The sequence below is a fragment of the Heliangelus exortis genome, chromosome 1 (assembly GCF_036169615.1).
Source record: "Heliangelus exortis chromosome 1, bHelExo1.hap1, whole genome shotgun sequence".
Taxonomy (NCBI): Eukaryota; Metazoa; Chordata; class Aves; order Apodiformes; family Trochilidae; genus Heliangelus; species Heliangelus exortis.
In genome coordinates this window covers 164,955,552-164,983,234 of record NC_092422.1, presented here as the reverse complement: position 1 = coordinate 164,983,234, position 27,683 = coordinate 164,955,552, and the positions used below count along the sequence as shown (strand labels likewise).

The window sequence follows — 27,683 nt, the reverse complement described above, 5'->3', positions numbered from 1 at the left end:
ATTACCTCCTCTGCTGCAAAAATGACATCCTATCTCTCCCTTCTCCAGAATGGCCCAGTGCTGCAAAGGTGGCCCATAATCATTAAATTATGAAAATGTAAGTTGCTGGGAGGAAATTAATACCAGGCATGACTGGGAAAAAGGCTGCTTTCTTGTGAAGTAATTATGAAATTAAAATTTGATCTCTCCCTGGCGATTGTACAAAGGATACGGCTGAGGTCTCGAACACAACAATACAGCCAGGATTTCAACAGAAGCAGCACAGAAGGTTTCACTAGACAAAAAAAAGCTCAATTAAAAAAAAGGATGGGGGGGGGGAAGGATGACTTTTTGTAAATTACATGAATTTGGCTAAAAGGCACAATCAAGCAGGTTACAGCACAGGGTTTGCAGACTTCCAATTACTTTTTACAAGTTGGAATCAAGCTGTTAGGAAACGCAGCTTATCTGAATAAGACTAATAATGCTAAGCTAATTAGACCCACAGGCATTAGCCAGCAGATAAATTCGGGCCGAAAAGAGGGACACTGTCACTTTAAATACTGCCTTGGGATCGGTGGAAAAGCTAATGAGGAGTGTCAGTTGGGGCTGTTTTATTAGGTGGTTCTCCAGAGGATATAGCCCGAGGTTTCTGTAGCAGGGCTTCTGCACTCGATTCAATAAATCAGTTTATATTAAAGGGGGGCACCGTGCAGGCTCCTGCTCCATAAAGCATTTCTGTGGCATTGCTCAATCTGCTCAGGCTCTCCTTGGGCAGGCTACCTGCACACGCTGTCAAAGGACACGGAGCCCAGCAATAAAGAATATGATAGCGGCCTCGTTGGCAATATTTGTTCAAATCAGCTCGTGCATTACCAAGCAAAACATGTACATTGGCTCTCACCGGGGTATTCTGGATCCCCAATAAGTGATTAATGAGAGCCTGCTTTTTGTGAGCCGGAGTCTGAACCGCAGACGGCAAGGCGGGCTGCACAATGAAAGCAAAAGGCATCCATCCCAAACTAAATAAAACGGCTTGAAAAGTGAAGTTGCTTTTTTAATCAGATGCTCAGAGGCTGAAAGACGTTCCCTGTTGAAAAGAAAAGGGCGAGCGCAGAGCACGCTGGCGGCTTTCCAAGCAGTGGACAATATTGACTCTAGAATAAAATGGGTTTTGCTTAGTGCTCGCCCCGGGGCACCACCTCCCTGCTTTGGAGTAAGTCATGCAAGACAGGCGATTCCCTGGCATGGGCTGACCCCAACCCCGGGCACAGTAACCCCTTGCCAGACACATGGATGCTGAGCCGGGCGAGGGCTCTGCTGCCAAGGTGCTGGGGGGGGGGGGGCAGAGCCCATTTTTCCTCCCGCTGCCAGCTGGGACCTCAGCCCACAGTGCATGGTGGGTACTACAGCATCTTGCAGGGTGTTTGATGGGATGTGGCTCAACTCTGTGTGCTCCTGGAGGGCAAAGGTAGCAGCCAAAAAATCAGCTCAAAAATCAGACTTGCCGTCTAGGACTCTCTATCAAGTAAAAAAGCTGAAGCTGTCATCTGGAAACAAGCCTTTAAAGAACTCCAACACGAGCTGCAGAAAGGCCACTGTTCATGTTCCAAGGAAGAGAAAAAAATTGACTTTGAAACCATCAAAGGTGATGCCAGTTGGTCATGTCCTGTAGATGCCTTTGGTTATGTGGCATACAGGAGACACTGCACGGCTCCTCCAGCCCTGCTGGACGCCAAGAGGGGAGCCCTGGAAGAAGCCACTGTGCCAGTGAGGGACAATGTAAGCCAGAAAACCAGGCTTAGGGAAAGTGTCCATGATATAGTCAGAGCAAAGTACTTCAAAATTGGTCATGCTGGATTAACCCACGAATAAGAAAACCTGACCAACCGTATCTTAACTTTAAAATAAAAGGTGGAGACAGAGAATACTAACTCTGTGGAGTCCTTTAAAGTTAAAGTTATCAGGCCTGACTTTTTTCCCCTCCCATATTCTACCTCAGCCTACCTACACTCTGCACTTTGCTCACATGGCTACCAAGCCTTTGCAGATGCTTCCCTTGCCAGGACTCAAAGCCACCAGAACTACCCTCTCTCTGGTACAAGGTTAACCTCTGCAAGCCATGGCCTGAAAACCCCAGCCCAGAGACCCAGTTGTGAAAGACTGTCAGTAACACAGCTATCTGCCAGCAAATCGTGTCTCAGGACAGCTCTTAGGCTTGTTCAGCAGGAGACACAGCTCCTATGGTTCCTTGCCAGCTAACAGTACACATTTTGCAATGATTGCTCAACCACAAATCATGTGGGGGGAGAGTGCTGGAGGGGCAGCTCCTGGTCAGCTCACACCTAGATGGGATTTATTTTAGATATGTTTAATACAGCAGATTTCTCATCCCAACTGCCAATGCAGAGGAAGAACAAAGGGTGTGAGAGCCAGAGGGAGAAAGGAAAGGCTGGTCTCAAAGCAGTCACAGGCAGCCTGGACTAGTGATGCAGTACACATTGCTGGTTGTCCTAATGCTGTGGGGAAACTTGGCAGCTCCACTACCACTGTGGGCTGTTGAGACAAAGCCAGTGTGGAAACTTCACATGAGGAAAAAAAAAAAAAAAAAAGAAAGAAAAAAGGGCAAAATGCATTATGACAGACCCAAAGACAATAATCTTTTGTAATCCAAACAAGCTGGTCAAGCCAAGCCATTGTTGAGAATCTGAAAAGCTCCAGAGTACAGGAGAAGGGAAAAACAGATTAAAAAGAAAATCAATCATACAGCATCTAATAAAAAACACAGAAAATGCTCTGAATTTTAAAATAAAACAGTCAATTTTCTTGAGGCAACATCAGAGCAGAGTTTTACACTCCTTCACTAAAGGATTCAGTAACTAAGTGTAAGAGTGGCTGTTTCTTCCTAGCATCACCTGCACCTCTCTCCACTTACATGCAAATGTCAACACACAGAGTGAAGTCATGGACCAGAAAAAGGTTCAGACAATTGATCTTCTGTATTGTAAGTGATAAAAGTTTGGCAGTGTTTCAGTGTACCAAGCTCTGTCTGGCCAAAGCTTCACCTGATGTTTTTTAGAAAAGGAATATATATACATGCTAATTTATTCTCCATGATAGACATTGTCCTTAGGAATAAATGCAGAACAGATACACCCTCAGCTGCTGTGTCCTGATACATCAGTTAAATCTAGGAATAAGAAAGGTAAGAGAATAGAAGCAAAACCCTTGAAGCAGAAAACAGCCACTGTGTAACACCAGCCACCTCAAACCATCACCTGTAAGGGCCCACACCAGGCTGGAAAACTAACATCTTGTCTACAATCTCAGCCATTAAAATTGACTCCGACTTTTGGATAAATAGAAACAGATTGCTTTTCCTCTGCTTAGGAGAACACTGCACACAATTCAATGGAAAACAAGACTCCCTTGAGCAAACACCCTGCAAACATAAATGGATCCTTATTTAGAAGAGCTCAATTTAGATAAATGTATGGTGATAGAGCAATTCCCTCACCATTTTATTGTCCTGAGGCAAACAAACAAAGCAGCAACTGATGCACTGGCTGTGGGACATGGAGAAGCTAAAAGATTCTGATTCTTTTATTCAGGACAAAAATGTAGCCCCCATTTTCTACTTCCAGACAGAAGTCAAAAGGAACAGCAGGGAGATGTAGCCTCCTCACAGTCTCCACATTCTTTTGCTTGGCACAGATCACCCCTTTCTGGGACAACACTGAGGTAAATTCAGACTTGGATTTTCAAGACAGATTTCAAGTATTTATTCTGGAATAGCTTCTTACAGCTAGGCATATTTGTACTAAACTGGTGGTAATTTTTGCCTTCACCATATTAGAAAATGTAACTGGATCAACATGTGTCCTACACTTCAGGGAATTTAAGGAAAAAAAAAAATCAACAGGAAAATCAACTCTTCCCCCCCACCCCCAGCCATATGCTAGTTAACAGAATTCACACACCAGTACTGAAAAACAATACACTGAATCAAATCTGTCATCCATTTAGGCTTACCCAAGCTTTTCTACCTTACTCATTATTCTACATTAAAACTTTGCATTCCTTGTTATTTATTTTTCTTCTATTGCCAGACAGTATTAGCTACGCAATAACCATTTTGAGTAAGATGAAGTGCTATGCACAGATACACAAATGAGGTGCAACCTGATACAAAGAATCATTTCTTTGTTTAATTTTTAACCAGTCCAACACTGTATGCATCCCAACATCCCACTGGTTATTTTGACTGGAAAAATCACAGTGAGCCAAACTTCCACTGGGCTTTTTGACAGCTCTCGAGATTTTTGGAACTTCTAGTGTGCAAAATAGTTGTTTTCCCCCCTCTTTATGCTTTACTTGGTATTAATTAACACCAAATTTGATCACTGTGATGCCCATCCCCACTGCCAATACTGCAACTTCAACCATTCTAGCCTAATTTCTTTTCCAGACTACTGACCAACTGGGAAAATGCAACACAACTCCCATAAACCTGGAGAAACCCTCTCTGCCTTCCAACCATGGTGAAAAAATTCTGCTTTTACACTCCTCTCAGGAAACTCTTGGCCCATTATACTTTTATAGCTCTCTCCCCAAAATCAGATTTTTTTTTTTTTTACCCATAGCTTCTCAAAAAAGAGCTTTTGGAAGTCTCCATGAAGCCATTCCTTTCTGATGCCTTCAGAGACATCCGGGAGTTTCACAAGAAACTTCTCCCTTTGCAGAAACTTCTGCTTTTGCAGTGTGTCTCATGATCTTCCAAATGTTTTTCTGTTAAGTCCTCAGTTGATCCAATGTTCTCATTCTGTTCCTATTCTTTTGCTCATGCCTGCAGCCTTTTTAAAATGTGAAGTCATCGTTCTCAGGGTGAGACTGCATATTTCTACTAGCAGCTGTTCAAGATGATGGACAATGACTGTTATTCCCAGATTAACATGTTCTGCACAAACATTCCAGATAATATTAAGCTTAGGTCATTATTCAGTCATTAAAACATCATTATATTTATAGTCTATAAAGGAATGGACAAATCAGAAGCATGTGGAGCTGTAGTTGCATGTGAGCATCCAAGTCTCCAAACCTACAAGAATTCAGGCTTTTTAACCCTTTCCATTCTTTCCCTTCCTGAAAGGGTATTTGCTAAGGATGCCAAAATAAAGCAGCATGGCAGTGAAGACCAGTTGCATACAAAGGGCCTTTGCCTTTATGTGTCACATAGAAAGCACCCAACAGCAAGGATTAGGGCTTCTGAGTGGGAGTCATTTGAGAAGGAGCCTCTTGAACTGACACAAAACAATGAAGACATTTAGCCAGAGACAAAAACCTCATCATTCTTCCTGTCTTCACTTCATTAAGTAAATGCTGTTCATTCAAGCCTTTTCATTTTAGGCTGGCTATGACTTTTATTGAGATTGGCCCATCTTTAAAACAATTCCTCAAGGCTTACCCAAATCAGGGGTCAGCTGCACTGGAGTATGGGAGGAAGCTCTTCCCTTCTGCAAGCATTCCTCTGCACACACTGATGAAGATTCTATAAAAAGCTACTTCCAAGGTCAGAAAGTTGTTTAACTTTCAGGAACATCACCTGACACCTCTCCTCCTTTATTTATTTCCTCTGCTTTGAGTGTTCACATGTTAAAACAAAAGAGGTCCTGGCTCTGGAGGGAGGTCAACTTATCTAAAACATTAGCTTTCAAAAGAAAATACACCTGAAAGAAGGAAACACCTTCCCCCTTAGTAGGCAGGTGTACACCTCCATGTTTTATGCAGTTTACACTAATCAAAGACATGTGAAAAGCTGGCATTGGCTGGGGTGAAGGCTGACACCATGCTGAAAAGGACACATTCTTACCAGCCAGTCATGTTGAAGTCACGGTAGAGCATCCTCTTCCCAACTTCCTTGCGCTGCACTCTCCGTGGAAACTCTAAATGTGTGAATTCATTTCCCAGCAAGTGGGGCTGCATGTAAGCCTGTGGGCAGAAACCAAGCCTCAGATACCACATGAACATCATAAAGCAAGACATTTATTTTTAATGAGGTAGCAGTACCATCCTTTCCCACTCTCTTCCCACACATAATTTCCCCCCTCCTTTTCAAACAAGAAAGATGATCTCCATTTCAGCAAATTATGTGCTCATGCACCAGTCCTGACATTCCTGGGTGTCCAGCTGTAGTCTTAAAGAGAGCAGTCCTTCTGCCCTCAAAATCCTTCACTTCTCCCTGCTCCTAAACATTTGGGATCTCTAAAGTACACCTCATCCACTGACTCTCTTGTAGGACGGTCAAAGGACAAAGCCATGGAGCAAGCAGAGACTTGGAGGAGTGTGTGGAGTGAAGCTCAAGCTTTTTGACTCCCAGTTCAACAATGCCAACAATGTATACATACCTATGTTACTATCACACTCTAATTTTCACTGCCTTGAGAAAAATGTTCCCTTTTACCTGCTCAACGTGCTGCATCCCATCACACGAGACACAGCAAATAAGTACAAGTTACAGAGCACTTTATTTTCCTGCTTTTTAAAAACTACCTCCTCTGTACAGAACTGACATTAAGAAAAGCAGCAGCAGTTTTGTGTCACAACCACAAATACTGTTTTTAGTGGTCTGACTATTGCTGTCCTTTCTGGTGTTGCTGCTCCGTGGATGCTGGGAGGCAGCTTTGCTTGAGTTGTGCCTGAGGCTCACGTGCTCCAGAGCTGGATGCATTTGAAAGTATCAGGAGACTCTGTCTACCACATAGATTTTTGGTTTGGATTTATACATAGATCACCTGACATGACAGGTTAATCCTTAAACATACTCTGTTTCTTGTTTCCAAAATAAACCTCACTCATTTTTTTTCTTTAATATTTACATAAACAAGCCTTTTCCCTCCCTCCCCAAAGCCATGTTGTGAGTGAGCTCTTCTGAAGACACCGTCAAATTGGCTAGGGAAATGAAAAAAGTTGTGTTTCTTAACCTCTCTGCAGATAACTCTCTTTCCTTATCCAGCCAGTCAAGGCAATAAAGTCTGTCTTATCTCCAGCAGCAGCTGCCATCAGGGCATACCAAATGAGCTGGCTTTAGTCTGTGGCTTTGTCATAAATCTAGCGTGCATCAAAGGTGAGCGGCAGGAAGCAGTGGGAGCCCTTATGGATCTACCTGGCAGCTATCATTCAGAGAGCTTACAATAAAATATTACCTGCATTTAAGGGCAGAGGCTGCTCCCACTCAATTTAATAGGAGTTGGATGAGGCTCGGCACATCACAGCGCTAACCTTCCATCAGCTTGTCCCCATTCCTGTCCCCAGACATCCTCCCAGAGCACACCTCGAGCTCAGCTGAAAGAGGGCTGAGGGAGATTGCTGTGTGCAGCCAACAAGATTGGATTCTGCTTTCAAGAGGCAGCTTTCAAGCACGCAAGTGTGATCTTGACATTGTGATCTCTTCCTGGAACAGGAGCTCCATCAAATTCTCCCTCCGTGTACAGTTAAAGGAATTACATTTTTTTTCCTGCCGCCTACAGTCAGCCAAGGTCCCTTCCTCCACCCAAATATTGTTTTCAAGGACCCTCGAATTGGATCACTGTTCCTCATTACAGAAATGGCTGAGAAGCAGTAGTGACTTTTGAGAGGTTTAGCAGTATGAGTCCAGATGAGGCCTCCCATACTTCCTGAACCCCAGGTTCTTTATTTAAATGTACATGTAAACTTTTAAATTTTATTTTCATTCCAGTTGGAAAAAAAAAAAAAAAAAAAAAAAGAAACGTCCCTAATGACTTATTTGATGTATTGCTACACACTGACAGCAGAAAGCTGGAATTTTTGGGGGTATTTTTTCATTCTTTCTAGTCTGTGGTATTGTAAACAATTAAGTCAGTCTGCTTTAAAAGTGCAATTCAGTTCACTTAGAAATGCACAGCCTATCTCTATTAAAACATTATAAAGCACTTCTAGCTAAAGACTACAGTCGCCTGCTTACAAAAAAAAGAAGCCTTATTTAAAGCAAATAACACCCATACCTGACATCAAAATGAAGTTATTTAACCTTTAGATTAGGAGATTACTTATTAGGCTGGATCATAGGTCCAGAAGAAAAGAAGAACTTACAGGCTTTTAGCATTTTTCCCCTTGAAAACAAGAATTTCCTTTATTGAAAAGGTAAAGCGATTGGGAGAGACTGCATTTCATGAAGATTTACTCAGATGGAAAGTCTGAGGTCACAAGTGAAATAAGATTAATGAAGCTGGCAGTTACCAGTGGACTGCTAATGTTCAAATAGATTTCTCTTCTGCAGCCAAGCCTCAATGCTTGATTTACAATCCAGGGATCTTAACTTGATTCTAATATATTTGGCGTCAGTGGAACAGAGGGAAGAGAGCCATTTGGAAGCTACTGGTGCCAGTGAGCTAAATTCTTATGTGAAGAAATGGGGATTTTTGTTGGAATTTTTTTTTTTTTTTCATTTTCTATATTTTTACCCTTTTAAACAGTTATTTTTGATGCTTCACTGTTAGTTCTACAAAGAGAAGAATGTTGTGCTATAAATCTCAGCTGCAACTTTCAGTCAAGTTTGTTGAGAGTTGTTCTTCATTTACTACTACAAGGAAGGACTCTTCTTCCTCTCCTGACCCCCAGTCAAATTGTTCTGGGCAGAAGAACCAGAAAATAAATAAAAAAACGTTCTTAAAAAATCTACAAATAAAAAAAATACTTAAACATCTACAGATCTTTCCAGTAGATATATACAAAGCAGACACCATGAAACCCAAATCCCCCCAAGTGATCAAATGAGAAACCAAACCAGTGAGTAAATTGTCAGAATTTCATCTGTGACGAGGCACCATACTTTCAAATTTTTTTAATTTGTTTAGTCTCAATTTGCAAAAACCTCAATCAGAAACACCATTCAGAGAACCTAAAATTTAATTTTAAAAATTACTATAAAACACTCTATATACCCTTCCAAGGTATGTTCAGACAACATTGTTATTCTATGTTATGGAACTGGCATATTTTCCACCATTTTCTTTCAGAAGCGATTACAGATTTTTGGCATAAATCTGGCATAGTCTGCATCATGTGTTTTTGGTACTCTGCCATTTTATGGTGTATTTTGTGGTTGGATGTATTACATTTAGCATTATTTGTTTAAAATGGAGTCTGCTTAAGGAAATATTAGTCATGTTTCTTTCAAAAGGCCATTTGCTTCTTGCTGTGTTTCCTGGTGATCAGCAAAGCAAACATGAAATTAAGATAAGTCTAGATGTACACACTAGTGTGCCAGTTAATTAGATGGCAGGGAACACTGCATTTACCTTATCATACCTTGATAAGGCCTGCTGATGTCTTTTCCAGCTCCTCCAGTATAGACTTCTCTGGGATATCACCAGCACTAGCAGTCTCACTGTATTCTGCTTTCAGAATTGCTGTTTTCCCCTATGCCCCTATATATATTACAACTTCATCCTCTAATCATACTGTGCCATTTTATCCAACAGGATAGTCTACTACTCTACTACAGCTCACAAGAGCAGGTATAGCTCAATGTACACAGGAGTTCTACAAACTACTCAGCCATTATCATAAGAACACATTTTAGCCAGAGATTAAAACTGAAGAGGTGGTGGTAGAAGGAAAGAGGGAAGTGGAGCCAAATCCATCCCCAGATTGCTCTCTCCTCTTATGAAAGGCTAAAGCCCTTTCCATTAAACCACACATCTCTTGTACCACAGCACTGTGCAATAAATCAGGTGGCCAAAGCAGCCCTACACTGGGTCAGGCAGGGAGCCACAAGCTGTAGGGGAATTAAGACACACTTGACTTGTAACTAAAGCACCAAACTGACATTTGGAAGATCAAGGTTCATTTTTTGCTTCAGGCTTGGGTTCTCCAAGCATCCTTCAGCAGGTAAGTTAGTATCACTTAATTCTCACCTGAACAAGGAAATAAGAACAGGTCTGCTTTGAACCCATGCCTGCTTGGGCTCATGAATCCTTGTTTGAATGGTGCCAAATACAACAGTGCATCAACAGCTCACAGCCACTGAAGGCAACCCAGTCTATACCAGCAGTAAAGCCTGCCCTGACAGCAGTAGCACATCATCCTTGGTCTGAGTGGTGAATTTTTGGGGCACTGCCTGGCTACATGCATAGAAACTTTATCCTAACCTCAAATGGATGGTAACACCATCCTAACCTCAAATGACATCTTCAGAGTGCAACTTGGATAACTAACAGAAATGCACCCATCTGCAATACATTCATTCATCCTTCGTTTTCAACATGTTTTCCAAGGGAGTAGGTAACAAAATCTATGCCATTTACTGTTGCAACTTAGACTATCATGACTGGAATTAATAGTCTCCTCAGAAGATCAAAGGAAAATTGTCTCTGGCAGTTGCCTGCACAACTGCTGAATGTACCAGAGCAGTTCCCAGAACATACTGTATTTTGTTCTCCCTTGAGATAACACCCACAGGGGAAGCCAGGGCTTTCCTGCAGTACACACTGTGTGAGCTCTCCTGACAGTGCTAAAAAGAAAATAAAGGGGTTATAAAGGGAGACCTTAATGTAGCCTTCCAGTATCTGAAGGGGGCCTACAAGAAAGCTGGTGAGGGACTTTTTAGGATGTCAGGTAGTGACAGGACATGGGCGAATGGATTCAAAGTAGAGGAGGGTAGATTTAGATTGGAAATTAGGAAGAAGTTCTTCACCATGACGGTGGTGAGACACTGGCACAGGTTGTCCAGAGAGGTGGTGGAAGCCCCATCCCTGAAAACTTTTAAGGCCAGGCTGGACAGGAATCTGAGCAACCTGATCTAGTGGGAGGTGTCCCTGCCCGTGGCAGGGTGGTTGGAACTACATGATCTTAAAGGTCCCTTCCAACCCTGAAAATTCTATGATTCCATGAAATACACAAAAGAAAAAGAGGCCTGTGAATGCCCACTGGTGGAAGGGGAGCAGTATGGTGCACCACACCTCTGTACAGGAGCTGAAGGATAAAGGGAATATTGGTGCAAAGCCTTGCATCTTAAGTGCTCTCTGACTGAAGGACTGATTGCCTTCTGCAATACTCCCACAAGAAGCCCCCTGACACAGAAATCTGCCTCTGTCATATGGACCACCTGAGGTCTGCAGCTGTATGCTGTCCTCCTACTGCAAAAATAAGGGGGTGCTGTTGGAGATGGTGAGATGACCAGAGCTGTTCAGAAGTCAGAGTAACTGGATAATCAACTTGTTCTTTTGAAGCTGCCATGCCAAAGGCCCATGCTCAAGGCCATTCTCGGATATGTGGCGATAAATCTGCATTAAAATGGGAGCTGCTTAGGGAAAGAGTTTGTTTCCACCTCCCTCTCAGTTACTCAGCCAGTACTACCTGAAGCAGGTTTGGATAAGACTAGGCTGGAGGACTTCATATACAGATGCACACAGGACCTAAATAACTCATCATCCTGCAGATTTTTTTTCCCACACGGAAATTAGGGTCCAGAAAAGAAGACGTGGATCCAAAAGGCACCAGTTAACCTAAACCAATGTCCTGTGTGGACAAAATTATATAAACAGGCACTAAAGACAAAGGAAAGCTACTTTGCCCTGACTGTGCTAACAGTGTCTACTGCAAAGAGAGCCAATGCTCAGTGGCCTGCAGGCTGTAAATCCACAATCTCTCTTTTCCCATGCAGTAATTTCCCCATAGTGAACAGTATCTGCATTTACCAAGTAAAATATTAATGCTAAAATGATGAAGTGATTTCTTTCCTATTGTGCAGGAAGAGCGTGTTTCAGAACATGTCTGAAACAAACAAACTCAGCTTTCATTGCATATAGGAAAATAAATCCAAAGTAACTTTCAGATTAAGACTAGCCCAAGAGAGATGTGGAAGGTGCAACAGACTGATAGCAGAACCTGGGGACAGCCAAGGTGAGTAAGGAGAATTATTGGGGATGTAATCAGCAAGATGGACACAACTTTTGGAGTGTAATATTTATGCTGTTGTTGGGTTTTTTGTTTGGTTTTTTTTTTACACTAGAGAATTACAGAATGTTACGTTAAAAATTATCTCTAATTTTGTTTCATGCTCTTGCTGTCTTGCATGTATTTCCTTAGAACATGATACACAAATTCCTATCACACTTGTTACATATAGAATTAAAATAAACAAACATAAAGGAATTTTACAAAGGAAACAGCAAAAATCCTTTTCAGATCAGCTCCCGTTTTCAAATATAAGCCAGAAAAAACATCAAAAGAGGAAAAAAATCCCTGGTAGGCAATGCTTTATCTCATATTTCCTATAGAAGTAGAAGACTCCCCAGATATTAAAGATACCTTTTATTCTAAAGGCAAATGAATTATTTTAAATGTAACTGAACTGTAAATATTTATCAGGCCTCTTTTCCATTTGGTTCTCTGAATATGAATACTCCCAAAGCAGTACTTCCCCTGAACTTTTCAGCTTTAAGCCAGTGAATCTGATGAAAAAACAGACATGACAATTGTGGAAACATTTAAAATTTTTCTTTAAAACTTTCCACCCCTGCCTTCAACCACTGACATTTTGCCTAGTTTTAAACCACAGTGCTCAGGCCAGGTTCAAGATAAAAAGACACCTGAAGACCAGGGAATGCCACTAGCATTGGCCTGTGCACCTCACATCAGGAAAAGCTGACAGTGAGTTTGCCTTGGCTTGAGCTTAAAATTTTAGGAGGAAAAAGGAGATCAGAAGAAGCAGAAAACTCCCAGCTATGTTAGGAATGACACTCAGATAAACAGCACAACCAACCAATCTGACCATCAATGGAAAACTTAAAAAGTAATGGGATTGTTTGCAAGAAAAAGAACACTATGCATTTGTAGTTAAGTTTCTTGGGCAGTTTATCAGCCAACACAATTTGGTGTATAAAGCAACTCGCATCTTCTCAATTAGTCACTTGTCCCAGCTTTACGGATGCTGCTGTGCTACATAAAATCAGTCTCTATTTTGACTGACATTTTGACAGTCAGCTGAATATGAGCCAGCAATGTGCCCAGGTGGCCAAGAAGGCCAATGGCATCCTGGCTTGTGTCAGGAGTTGTGTGACCAGCAGGACCAGGGAAGTGATCCTGCCCCTGTAGTCGGCACTGGTGAGGCCCCACCTTGAGTACTGTGTTCATTTTTGGGCACCTCAGTAAAAAAAGGACATTGAGGTGTTGGAGCAGGTCCAAAGAAGGGGAACAAAACTTGTGAAAGGTTTGGAAAACATCCCCTACGAGGAGTGGGTGTTGGGGCTGTGTGGTCTGGGGAAATGGAAGCTGAGGGGAGACCTTATCACTCTTTACAAATACCTTACGGAGGCTGTAGTGAGAGTGGGGTTGGTCTCTTCTCACTGGTGACAGATGACAGGACAAGAGCAAATGGCCTCAAGTTGCATCAGGGGAGATTTAGGTTGGTTATCAGAAGAAAATTCTTTACCAAAAGGGTTTTTAAGCACTAGAACAGGCTCCCCAGGGAGGTGGTTGAGTCTCCATCCCTGAATGTGTTTAAAAATCATCTGGATGTGGTACCTGGGGACTTGGTTTAGTGGTGGATCATTAGAAATAGGGTAACAGGGTTAGGACAAGGCTGGACTTGACGATCTTGAAGGCCTTTTCCAGCTTGATCAATTCTGTAATTCTATGAACCATCCTAAACTGCAGCAAATAATGTTCACTGAGATCACCTCTAAATGGGATACCTTTTCCCTGACTTTGACACTACAGGCATACTACCACAGCAAATTAATAAAGCCCTGCAATAGTGTTCAGACACACACAAGAGCAGACTGTGGTATTTTATAGTCTCACTCAGTAAACACTGGGATGGACTAAAATACCTCTGTGGCTTTTTAGCTCCATGTCATACTTTTCATTACCCTACACCAATGAGCTGCTGAAGAACAAGGTACCTGAGCACAGCCATGATAATGAATGGCGTTCACAGAAGTGATAAGACTCCTTTCACTGGGAGGCTTTTCTCCACGTTTTGCTGATGGCTAAAAGACATCCGTGGTCAGTCAGTGGTGTTCAGCAGACACAAGGTCTTTCACAAAAACTCAGAGGCACATGTCTGAACCTTAGATATTAGCAGGCAATGCCTGTCAGCAGCAGCACCTGATCTGGCCCTCGGGTCTCTTACCAGATACTGAAGTCGCTGCCGTTCAGTCTCTGGAGTGAATTCTGAAGACATTGGAATGACTTCACCATTTCGGATTATTATAGCCCTGTAACAGTCACAAAAAACATCATCAGTGCAGAAAAAAAAAAAAAAAAACACCAAAAAAAAAAACAGAAAACCACAGGCTACAGTCACACTCTTATTCACTTCAGAATCACAGTAAAATAAAGCCATTTCTTTTCTACTGAAGCTGTCAGCAGAACAGGGTAATAATTCCTGCCCTGCATCCTTTAGGTTGGATAACAAAGGATATTTGTATATGCCAAGTTAATTTCAGAACTCACAAAGACACCCATGCAACAAAGGCAAGAGTTATTTCAGTTGATGTCTACAGGGGATCCTTATTAAGCGAAATGCAGACACCCAGAGGAGATGCTGCAGAATAACTGATTGCCGAACAACTCTTTGCAGGTTTTAATCCCAGCTGTGGCTGACACTGTCTAAACTACTGGCTTCAAATGACTCATGCAAGCACTTTCCAGTTATTGATTGGTCATATGTCATGTCAGAACATTTCTACTCCAACAGTAAATGGAAATGGTAAAGCAAAGCCTATTTAACACAAATTTAACTAGTTGCCTGCTGAAAGACGACAGGTAATGGAATGACTACAGATCAGCCAGGAGATTTCACATCTATTTCTGCAAACAACAGAGAGGAAATTCTCTCAACCACCTGCCTGTTACCTCCTACTGATCTGCTGTGCTGCATGCAAAAGATTGTTTGTATTTCCATGGCATTCTGTGGTCATGTATTCACTCGCAGAACAGCGATCTTTAAGCTTCCCATTATTTACACTGCTCTGTAGGTACAGTAATGTTTGGTGCTTTTGAAGAGCTGGATGAACTATGTATCATCCCAAAGATTTTAATGCCTGTTTTGAAGCCATTTCTCAACCATCAGTATATTAACTCACTTCTTGGACAGCAGCAGTGTACCAGCTCTCTTGACTGCACAGAATTTGATGTAGATAAGCAATTGTCACTTAGATACCAGTTTCTGTATGTTTTAGATGGTCTCCCTTCTGTGATCTTTTCATCCTGCTGATGTGTTATTTGCATGCTAGCTCATGTCTCTTGGTAATTGGATAAATCTGCTGGGATTACTTCTATGCCAGATATTCTGATGGCACTGCAATGCAACCAGCAACTATAGTAAGTTGCATACCTACCTTCTTCTTCACATAAAGACTGAAAACTTAACCTTTCGATTAAAAACAGGCATCTTGAAAAAAGCAGCCTGGGTAAAAAACAGTTTTGTAAAACTAGGAGCACTGGATAACTCTTCTGGATATGACAATGGACTAAAATGGTCTTTAAACTACCATCTAGCTATTTCTACTATGCTGAAGGAAGGAGCACTATCAAAGAGGAGAGAAACCGTGCACATTTCCGAGATTCATGTGGTGAAAAGCAGACTGGTACAGAATGGTGCTACAGTGGAAGAGGTGGGAAAAGGTTCTGGTGAGGAAGTGAAAACAGCTCTTTGACAGATAACAAATTTACTGCTCCTGGACTTCCAGTACTCTCTTGCAAATAATTTTATGTCAAAAATTAGAGGTGGCAAGAGTGTAGCCTACATAATGAACGCTGCCACTGGCCCTCCAATGCTACAATTAAAAACAATATTGTGTGTTTGAAATGAGACTGACATGGCAGTTGTAACTCACTAATTTCTTAAAATAAATTTATGCAGATTTTTTTACAGAATTTTTCACCTTTATGGGATCAAATACATTACAGGCTTACAAAAATGCCCATGCAATTTCAAATAATAAAGGTTGCTGAAAATTCTTCCTTTGGGTATCTGAGACAGTAATTTAAAAATTAATTAAGAACTCCACCACCTCTTTTCTGCAACAACACCTTTACTTTTATTTCTGCAGTTCCTAAGGTCCTTTGAGCCAGACTCATTTACTCAGACAGTGGACAGTTTTTATAACCTTTTCATATGTAATGTGATTCACTTGAGTAAGCCTACATTTAAGGGGACTGTGGGTTCAGAAAGAGCAGGCACTCTGGCAACCAGAGACCTGACTGATCAACAGAGCTGATGAGACACTAACTAAACTTTACACACTGGTTTAAGAGGGTTGTAATGGATCTACTGATCCTGTGCTTGCCTGAAAGAACTAGCACAAAAACAAACTGTTGCAACTGCTATTGCATCAGGCTGATTTTAATTATCCTTAGCTTCCCCTTTAATCACTATTTCACAGAAAATCCATATGTTAAAGACCACTCAGACCAGTCTGTGGTTCACCTTTTTCTCCACGCACATTGACATACTGCCTATGTACTTTGATAGCTATCATTCTCACTTCTGGAGGTAGAATTGGGCCTCAAGGGACTCACATCATATAAAAAGCAATTCAGAGGAGAGTGGGTCAACCTTTCAAGGCTCAACTTATTTTCACTAGAAATTGCAGCCACCTGGGATGAAAAATACAACTCAGCACAAAAAAGAAAAAAAATAATCTGGAGGGGGAGGGAATTAAAGCAATGCCGTTGATACTTGATAAAACAGAACCTCAATTTTATGTTTTTCATTAATGTTTTCAGAAGTTGGCCTTTATTCATCTTGAAAGTTACAGCTGCTCATAAGAGTCAAATGGCCAGATCTGAGGAATTAGAAGGCTCTAGATAAAGAGTAAGGGCTGGGACACAGACATAGACGCACAGGTCACTGGTCTCAATAGAACTTTGGTGGGCTAATTATCCTCTTACCAGGCTCTTTACCTTTCTGCAAATGACAGCCAAGGGTATTTCTGACAGCCCAAGTGACAAAACCAGACCCATTTGTCAGCCACCTCAGTGGAGAGGCTGGGTGCCAAAGCCTGACCCGGGAGCTGCCCGGCTCCGTGGAGATTTCCCCTGTGACTGAAAAGGTGCCGACTCAGGCCCCTAAATGGGTTTGGAGACTGAACTGCCCTTTGCATGACCTCGCAGTGACAGAGCTGCCAAGCACTGACTGAAGAAAGGCTTTTCCCACCAAGCAGCCTCCAGAGCCTTGAATTCAATAGCCCAGAGTCAATCACTGCTCCTGAGAGGGAGGGAGCCCGGTGGAGGTGGCAGTAGCCACCAAGAGCCCAGAGACTGCTTGTGGAGACCCCACTCTGTAGGGTCCAGCAGGACAATTCAGTTTGATTTTATGCTTCCTAATGGACTAAGCAGCAACGTGGCATTCCGTGAGCATTACTGCTTCTGCCATGCACGAAAGCTGCATGGACCCAATGAAACAGTGTTCTGAAAGCATTTAGCTCCCCATGCATTGCGGGAATATGAATGTGTTATTTTATACCAGAATCCAGCTGTCCTATTAAACTGTCAGAAATAGCTACCCAGGAAGCAAGAACTCCTCAAAGTGATGCAGTGCCCAGAGAGCATCTGATTCTGCCATGCTTAATAGTGACATTTTAATTTCAGCCACACTGGTGAAACACATTATAGCAGAGCCACAGGGCAAGCCTGCCAAAGGCAGCCAGATGATTCATTTTTGCAGGCCACGAGTAAGTCAACACTAAACCAAATATTCCCTGATGACAAGGCTGCTTCAGACCCATACCAATCATTAATTTATATCAACAATGAAGTAGTAATTAAAGCAAGTTTTTTTGGCATGAAAGGAAACCGGGAGTTGCAGACCTGCAGCCCTCTCAGTGTGCTCACTGCCTTCCAAGCTCTGTGGCTGTGATCCTCACTTCCTCACAGCAGCATCCACAGTGAGTAAACAAACAGAAGAAACTGTCCTTAAGTCTTGAGGCCACAAGACTATATATAGATTTCCCTGAGTCCTCTCCTCTGTCTTGAACCCATCTACCTAACTGCCCATCCACACGAACTACAAGACTGTACTTGCCCTTGCATTTCACACGTACATGCTCTGCATGACAAAGAAAGAACAGTCACTAATCCAGAGCTGGTAAGTATTAAGAGAAAACAGGAATTTACTGGGGAAAAAAAAAAATAAAATAATCCTGAGAACACAGCTGAAGTAGCCTGAAATGGAAGAAAAAAGATTCTGATCTCATACCTCTCTTCTGGCCACCTCACTGAGCTTTTCTGATCCAGAGAAGTCATGTCCTGAACAACTAAATCTGAAGCAAGACATGTGCCAGCACCTCAGTGTGTAAGGCAGGACTGGCAGTCACAGCAAACCCTGCAGCAGCCCTGGTCCACTCAGTCACACGCAAGGAAAACAACTCCAGGTGCTTAGAAGGCTGCGTGTAAATCTACAGAAAATACTACATTTGTCTTTTGGACTGAAAATAATTGCCTAGTCCACAATGAAAATCACATCAAACCTTAAATATATGCTTAATTTCTATATTCAGATTCAAGACTTTAAAACTGTATTTTAAAAGAAGATATATACTAAAACATCAAATATGTGATGAATGAAGCAACAAAAGGCTAAAAATCTGCTGGTGTTGTACTGCTGCTGTAACATTAGGAGCTACCAACAACAGTGGCTTAGGGAAAATATCAATATATCAACTGCTTTTGCATTTTTAATATGGATAAAACAGCCACCTCTTCTTGAGTCAGATGGGGTTTGTTGTTTGTTTTAGTGTATTTTTTTTCTTTTCTCTCTTTTTTTTTTTTTCTTTTCTCTTTTTTTTTTTTTTCTTTTCTGGAGAACACAAACAGTTGAAAATTCTATAGCATTATTTCTGAGATGTTTATGAGAAACAAACAGAGGAACACTCATACATTTTAGAGGAAGCTATTTTGTTGGTTACTCTGATTTAATCCTACAGAGAAAGAAACACTTTAGTGAACAAGGTCAAAAGTGTAATTTCATCGCTGTCATGGGTCTATTGGGATTCTGGTGTTCAAAACAAAGAGACATCTCCTACTGTTAGGAGCATTCAGGGGACACCTTGATTCCATTACACACTTTTTCAGAGGAAAATGATTTGAAGCGCAACATTAAACTGCACATTTCTACAACAGAGGATAAAAATCTGGCAAAGGTGACAGACCATTTGGAAAACCCTTTTTGACAGTGTATATCAATTCCAAGCCACAGGGAGGATGTATCCATTTTGTCAAAAGGTGTTAAGCATTGTGGATTCAGTAGAGATGAAGCACAAGTGTCTGGTCTGTCTGAAGAGGTATCAGAAATGTGTCAATAGAAAAGAAAGAGGGATTAAACTGACAGAAAGAATAAGGCAGGGTTTTATTACATTCCACGAGGAAACAAGCAGTAGATTTTAATTAGTGTGTCACAAAAATAGCTGAGAAAAAAAAAAAAAAGAAGAGGTAAATCCTAGAAGGACAGAATCAGTCTAGATAGGTACTTGTTTATTATGGTAACTAAATCATATCTTTAAAGAAGCTAAGGAAAAGCCATGTCAAGCTACTTTTGTTTATTTACCTTAATTGTGAAGAAGTGAAAGAAGAAATTTTTTACAAAAATTCAGCAAAATGTTTCTCTCCTCTCTAAATGAAGTACTGGAACTTACAGCCATTATTATTACTGATGACTTTTAATATTCAGCCCTGGCACCTTGGTTTCACTTATTATGAACTAAATTGCTCTCCCTTGGTCTCACACAGGCTCATTTTTCAATGTTTCTTCAGAAACCAGGTGAACAAACACCTAACTACACTAGCAATAATCATGGAACTATAGTGCAAAGCCTTTAAATGATTTCCTTAATTTTATGAATTGAGGCAGGCTGGGCATAGTGAAAGAAACCATTAAATAACATTTAGCTGGCATTAAAACAGGTCCTATCCATTACCATAAAACTCAGAGGTGGAAGCAGCAACCCTCAGCAACACCAATGGAAAAAAAAAAACCCTAGCTGCCACCCACCCGTAATACCCAAGAGATGTTTAAAAAAATGTCCCAGTTCCTTCTCAGCATCACTGCCAAGAAGAAAACAAGCAACAAAGCAGGGAGAGGACAGAGCCAAGGAAAACTGCCTCTGTCAATATTTCCTATCTCCTGTCTCTCAGCACTCATGCCACCTGGTTTCTTCAAATTTTTCAGTGCAGACATCAGGCTGTCCACAGAATTATTGTGACAGAATAGAAATACTGGATCAGTTTTTCTTTCAGCCAAACACAGCCAACAACCAAGAGGGAACACTCTCCCTGCTCGTGGCTCTTCCTGTGACAATGCAGCCCCGTGGTGTATGCCATGGGTAAAGGGGGCTGCTAGAATGTATTCATTCATTCATTGATGGATAAACTGGGGGAACTTCTGCTCCTTCAAGCCAAAAAAAGTGCAATTGCTGTGGTGAAGCATTGCACAAGAGCAGGGTTAAAGTAGCTGGCTACAGGAGTAAGCGTTTGCACTTCCTGCAGGAGTGACAAAAACCCTGCCCAAACCTCTGCTAAGGTCTTTTGTAGACTGCCAGACACCTCGGCTGCTCCGAGGGTTAACATCTAAGCAGCACAAACTCAGGGTACAGCCCTGGTCAGGCAGGACACTGAAGGGATAATTTCATTTAAGGGCCTCTTTTTGATATCCTCACACCAGCACAATGTGTTCCTGTGCTCACAGGTGTAGTGTTTTATGTTGTTTCCAGTTACTCAACTCATATTTACATTTCTAATGCTTATTTAGTGATGCCTGTAGAGAAGGTGACAGAGCAAAACGAGGCTGCTGAGCTGCTCTAACACCATTATGCTGGAGCTCTGTTCTTGCTAAATGCATTGTATTGTATTTAATAAAGGACCACATATGGTCAAGTAGAAGCTGTTTCTCAAACCAAAATAATATTCATAGATTTCCATGGAAAGGCTTACTTCTCCTCTACACTTGACCAGTCAGCATCTTCCTCACTGCCACCAAAAATAATAAAAATCTGAATTTTCAGAACTGATCTTACATTCCATCCCATGTATTCACCTAAAAACGTAGTAAGCAGCAGCTAAAGAGATTTTCTACTCCTGAAGGCCTCCCTCTGCCCTGTACATTTCATCCAATGTTGAGAAGCACTTGGCTATCACTAACACCGTAACCAAATTACTTCAGTTGTTTCTGCATCACTACTCAAGCTGAAGTTTTAAATTAAAAATAATTCTGAGCTTGCAGGTTGTCCATAGAGGAGAAGAAGAAGACAATGACACACTACTTGGTCATTTTTGACCCCAGGAGCTGCACACTTGTAATTTTCAGTGCCTCTTTGGCATGGGACTGCCATGGGACAATTGTGTGGATTTTGTGCTCCACTTTATGTCCTCATGTGTATTGCTTGTCTGATGCAATTTCAGTATCCACCTGCTACTAGCAGTGGGCTAAATTAACAGTGTTTCATTTTCAGGCTAATTATAAATTTTTCCTGTACACTCACTCCATCACTAATGGAATGGCACTGGCTATCTCTACATGATTTTTTTGTTGTTGTTGTTAATCAGGAAAATAACTTTTGCTACTGAACCGATGGTAACTTCAGATATTTACCAATACACTTCTGGTATTGTCTATTCCAGTTCTGGTAGCACTAAACCAGAAACAAACTAACTTGAGTTAAATGCCCTGTAATGAATTGTGAATACTTTTCCTGTTGGTTTGCATCAGAATCACCAAAGTCCAGAATGGACTTTACTGGCAGCTTGGAAGCTATTAAAAGCCAGTTTATAGTGATACTGCTAGCACATGAGAACTGCCTGACATCAGCTCCAGCATCCTTAGGTTGAAGATTTGCTGCCCTCATGGGATTAATTTTGTCATGAGGGTTTCAGTGTATTCTTCATTTGACCACAGCTAAGTCCAAGGTTCCAGTGATGATACAACACTGAGTTTCTGTCTCATGGTGGAACCACATGCCACCAATTACTCAGGCCGTGCCAGAGAAAATAACAAAGAAGTGCAGTCACATTTCCGTGGCCAGCTCTGAGCCTCAGAACTGCTATCTGTGGAATCAAAGTCTTTTTCCCTGCTGTCCAGGATATCACATTCATCTCCAGGACAAGTTACTATGGCAACTAAACCTGAGCTTAGTAGATGAAGGCATTGCTGTGCAAGTCAGTGTGTATTTTGCCAGTAATATGGCTGGGATATGGCTGACCACGTAAGATGGAAGAAGCATGGATTTTTTTTGCTCCTGCTCTTTGTTGTCTTATCATTGAAGAAATCAGAGTGACTTTTAGCACCTAAAGCATCATTTACTCTCAGCTTTTCTGCTTAACCCAGCAGCAGTTGCAGGATACTGGAACACGCTGGACTGAGAAGTAAAAGCAGACAAAGTCACACTCTCTGCTCACTCTGCATCAGTGAATTTTTACCCAAGCCATGCTTCATTCACCCATGCAGCAGTGAACAGAGAAGCCTTTGCTAAAAGCCCCAAAAAAGCACAGCTCAAGCTGCATTGCATAGCTGCTGCTGAGACAGAATGGACTATGTTGCTTGGCAAGCTCACATAATTCAGGGCATAAGAAAACTTTTCCAACACAGTAAGGACTGCAGTAGGCCTGAAACATTCACCAATCAAGCCTGAGGGGCTCCTCCTGGCCCTTCTCTCATGGTGGTGAGGTAGAGGTCTAAGGCACCCAGACTGCCTGGCATCCCTTGGGTCTGACCCTGTAACAACGCAATGAAGAACCTACAGAACTCTCTGTGGTCAACTACAAAGGCACAGATTCAAATGATGGTTTTGAGCTTAATGCAATGCACTGGGAGATCTGGAGTCTGATATATTTGCTTATAGCACCAGCTGTCTCTATCAAAGTCTCTTTAGGCATCACTAAAGTACTGGTGAAAGAGTGATTAAAATTACATCTTGGCATCCTTCACCCATCTTACCTCAGGCACTACAAACTCTACAGGCTACACATACAAGACACATGCAACTGTGTTGTTACAGTAAGAATTTTTCCTTGATCAATGCTTATATTTACCAATAAAAACAGCAAAGGAATTTTTTACTTGCAGTGCCAGGAACCAACTTTTTTTTTTTTTTTTTCTGCCTTGATTAGCTTGTTTTTTGTTGGCTTGGGTTTTTTCTTTTCCTTTTTTTTCTTTTTGTTTTTTAAAGGCTGAAAACCTATGAGATTGAAAGCTAATCGAATTCATGACTCCTGGAAACTAATACCAATGAACTTCAGCTTTCCAGTTTATTGAGATTACTTGAACAGCCAAAATTCCTCTCCTTCTTCATAATCTGGAACATAAGAATTTCTGGGGTTGATGATGTCTGTGTGGTTAGGACCAAAGAGTTAACTGAATGTACCACCCACTGAAAACATTTACAATGGCTTCAACACCTGCTAGATTGCCACAGACTTTGCTAAGGCATTCAGTCTCCCAGGAAAAAAAAAACCAAAACAACCCCAAAAAAGAATCCGGAGAAGAAGGGGCATTTATCTTGTCTTCAAAAGCCTATGAACATTTACTGCTGCCAAGTCAGTGCTGGATATGACTTGCCAGTACTCTGGAACTTGTCATCCACTGGATTGCTAGAAAACACTTTTCTCTCATCATCGCACTTCAAGTGCAACCACTTATTTCTGACCCAACACCTTTTTTCCACACCTCAGTTAAAGTGTTTCCTGAAGTGCCTCCAAAAGCTTTACCCAGCATGAAATCCTGTAATATCTGAGGTTGCTGTTATTCCTATGAATCCTTTGCTCTTGCTTCTCCCTGGAAGGAGGCCAGGCAGGAGAAGGGGAACAGAAGTGTTTTCTGCCAGCCTGCAAGTCAGGTTTCCAAGGAAAAGAAGCAGGGACTTGGGCATATCTCCTGAGTGGGACTAAGATGCCATGCTCTTTCCCAACATTTTTGGCTAGGCAGGATCAGAGTACCCCTCCTACCAAAGGACAGGCATCAGTGAAGGAGAATGTGCGTGGGAAAGACTCACTTCATTTTGAATTCAGTCTCTCCTCACTGCACAGGGTCCTGAGCAAACCAGGCTTAGGTTATCTGCTGCCCTGAAATGGCCAAACATTTATTATTTTAACCGATTCCATCAAAGAATTAGTAATAATCCTCCTAAAAAAAGGATGTGCACGTAGATAGGTCAAAATACAACCCCTAAGTGTTTCTCTCACCTCTTGGGAGGCATCTTAAGAGTATTTTGGAGGAACTAAAACTTCAGAGAATGAGAAGGAGTCACCACAGATTACGTGGTCTTGGGGTGAAAAGGTCCTGTGTGTGGTTCAGAGATTTACAGCTCTTTTTGTTCCATCTTTAGGAGGAGACAGGAAAAAGAAGAGTTATCCAAACACCGCAGACTGGAGAAGCTTAGTAACTGAGTTGTCTTTCCTCTAGAGACCTCCAAGTATGAAGCACAGTTGTTGTTGTTTATGCAGCCACAGATGTAAGGAGACAGAGAAGGCTTAGGCAGATGACTCAAGGAAAACAGGGAAAATATTAGAGAACGGGGAGCTAAGAATAGCAGAAAATTCAAATTTCTTTAAAATATTGTAAACCAAAGACTAAAGAAAACTAGCTCTGGAATAGTAATATACTAGAGCACTTTTTGGTTTCCATTCTTACATACACAGCGTTAGTGCTTCTGGCAAAAATCACCCTGCAGGGCTGCCTTGAGAAAGAGGCCAGATACCATGAACCAGAAAAATGGGTCAGAATCATAAATTATGACTTGTCAGAAATTCTGTTTAAGCTACAGTGCCAGTCAGCAGATACATGTCTGTTTCCACGCCTCTTTCATTTACTTCATAAAAGCAGATTAATTCCCGAAATTTGACTTCCTATTATGAGAACTATGCATGAGGGAAGCAGCTGACAGTCACCATGACACAGAAGAGGAAGTATAAATGTAAAAAACCAACAAATCTGGAAAGAACTGAAACAGTATAGAAAGTCTAAATGTAGTGAAATTCAACACATGCAGCAAATTCAGAAAGAACTGAAACAGTAAGCAAAGTAGAATGCAAAGTAGAATTCAATTTTGAATTCTTTATTTTATGACACTGGGAGAAGTCAGTGTTAAAACCAAACTCTTTCACATCTAGGCAGCTGTAGCATGAATGAAGTTGCTTAAAGTGCACCCAGATGGAAACATCTAATGTGCTCCTATCAACAACCCCAAATGTCTGAGCATTAACTCTACCCACTTGAAAAAAAAAAAGGAGAAAACCTATTCTGGACATGAGGCTATCTGTTCAAGCAGATAGTGAATATGCCCTGAAAACATAAGCAACAGGGGAGCAAAAGCAAGGAGGGAAAAAAGATCATAAAAAAAAGCTGATGAAGCAAAGCAAAAAATCCAGTGACCCTGCAAGTCTGTGAAGCCTGCGAAACATCAGGCTCTTTGCTTTGATCCCATCTTCTACCAATAAATCAAAAAATCCAAGAACCCATTTGCTGTGAGAGGTTCAGGGGAAAAGTCAAATCAGCTTGTGGTGTTCTGCTTCTCACATAATGATAAAAGCACAGCTACCCTATGTGGCTCCAAACACAGCACAAAATGGCAGTGCCTACATTCTCTGAGCAGCTCCTTAGCCAGACAACATAAAAGCCAGAAGAACATTCATGCCAAAGATAGTTAATATGATCATATTGCATTACAGTCACTGTAGTGATATTGGGCAAATGTTATGTTGCATGAGGCTATACAATAATTGGGCAGTAATCAGTAAAAACATTAAGTCCCTCTTTTACTACTGCTTCATCACTAGCTATAAACCAACATCCTAATAAAGAGCCTACAACTAAAAAGAAGTGAGATTAACAAGGCATGTTATGGCAGTTTAGAAGTAAAAGTCACTTTAGCAATATAAAATTGAACAACACTATTTAAAAGAACAAGAAAAGATGATTTACTATTCCTTATTTAAAAAAAAAAAAAAAAAAAAAAAAAAAAGCAGCTATTCAGCAGGCCTTGTCCTAGTTACCATAGCGTGTGTCAAGCTGCTAGGCAAAGCACAGCTCCCTGATGCTCATCAGAAAAACACTATATATTGGATAGCTGACTATAGCACTATCAGTTCCTAATTAGACAACCTTGCATGGACAATCCTAACCACTGCACTGAAAAAAGAGAGCATTAGCAAAAGCTTTGGCCAATATTCAGACTTGAATTTTAACTGTACAAATGAGTTATATTTATGGCAGAGTCCAAAAATGATCAGACAAGCCATTAGAGAACGAAAGAAGCTCCCTCCAAGTTGTTTTTATCAGGCTCTGAATACATCACCTCATTTTTTGTAGGGTTCTGGTATCATGTGCAGTTAACATGTCATTATTACAGAACTGTGATCGCATCATTAGCACAAGTTTAATTATATCATTGACATTAGTGATGCCATAACATCAAGCTCAATAATAGTTCATAACAAAACCTACAATTAGCACAATTTTTCCTCCCTTTTACACCAACCAAAAGTGTTCAGCTTGGAGAAGCCTAATAGTTGATACAGAAGTGAGCTAGGGCTGAACCTGAAAGGCTTGCTGGCTGGTAATTTAGTAATATGGTAATTAAAGTCTTTTCATGATGTAATTACACATCAACTACAAAAGGACAGCTGCTTTACAACACTGCCAGGGTACGTGGCATGAAATGATTAGATTTGAGAAGCTTTGGTGGTTAAACTGAATACCACAGACATAAGTCTGAGGTATAGCTGGCACTGCACATCACATTGTTATTCAAGCCTCACACTTGGAGTTTCCTCAGTCTCATTCTGATAGTAACAGTTTGTTGCAAGTAACTTGGTCCCACGACATCAGAAGCTGTTCAAAACCCACCTTTAAAAGCTTCTGCTGATTCGAAGTTGCCTGGAATTAAGAGCCATAAACTTCTTCTGGGCAGAGGCAGGACAAATGAGGTTTGCCTGGACCCAAAGTGTTCATTTCCCACCCCTGCAGCACGAAACCTCCTCTCACAGACTCTCGGCTGTGGGAAACACAGCTTGATTTATTTGTAGGCTTTTTCCAGTGGGGGAACGAGGAGGGGAGAAGGAGAATGAGGACAGAGAAGAGGAAGAATGGAGTATATGAATTTGAAGAAACTAAAGCTTGACCAAAGAACTGAGCATTTTAGCATCTATTTCAAATGGTAACAAGCTCAAGTCGCCTGTTTGGGTGAAAAAACAAACCTTGCTCTTCTTCTCAAGAGCAGATAAACATTTTTTAAAGTAGTTTCCCTACTGCTTCTCTCACCACTCTCATTTTATATGTACAAACAGCAAAGCTTACCACCCAAGGCATGAGACAGCAAAGAGGAACATGTTTTTCCAACTAACACAAATAAAACTTCTGGGCTACACGACCAGGCTCTTAAAACTACATAAACACACTGTGCATTCTGGCAGTAGGCAACCAACCTTAGTGCTGCTTTTCTAGTCCTACAGTGTCCTTTTAGTTATAAGGAACAACACAGATATTTTGCAAATAGTGTTTTTTCTCCCTTTCTGAAAGATGGGATGTGGGAATTCAGGGGGAAAGTGACCCTGATCAACCGATACAAACTGATATGAACTATGCTTTAAAGCTTTAGTTTCTTAAGATATAGAAGTCTAGAAGTGGGCTTATTTGGAAGTGAAAGATTTTGGGAATGCAGAGAATTTTCTTCAACATGCACAAGGTTTCC

General features: G+C 41.3%; 1 protein-coding gene across 1 annotated transcript in view; it reads right to left on the bottom strand.

Annotated features, from left to right (window-relative positions):
• PPM1H (protein phosphatase, Mg2+/Mn2+ dependent 1H) overlaps nt 1–27,683 on the bottom strand; it is a 130,968-nt gene that overhangs the window by 27,260 nt on the left and 76,025 nt on the right. Inside the window, exons 5-6 of the mRNA XM_071733501.1 lie at nt 14,135–14,219; nt 5,849–5,967 (exon numbers count right to left, since the gene is read on the bottom strand). Coding sequence (XP_071589602.1) covers nt 5,849–5,967; nt 14,135–14,219 — 204 coding nt within the window. The remainder of the gene's footprint in view (nt 1–5,848; nt 5,968–14,134; nt 14,220–27,683) is intronic.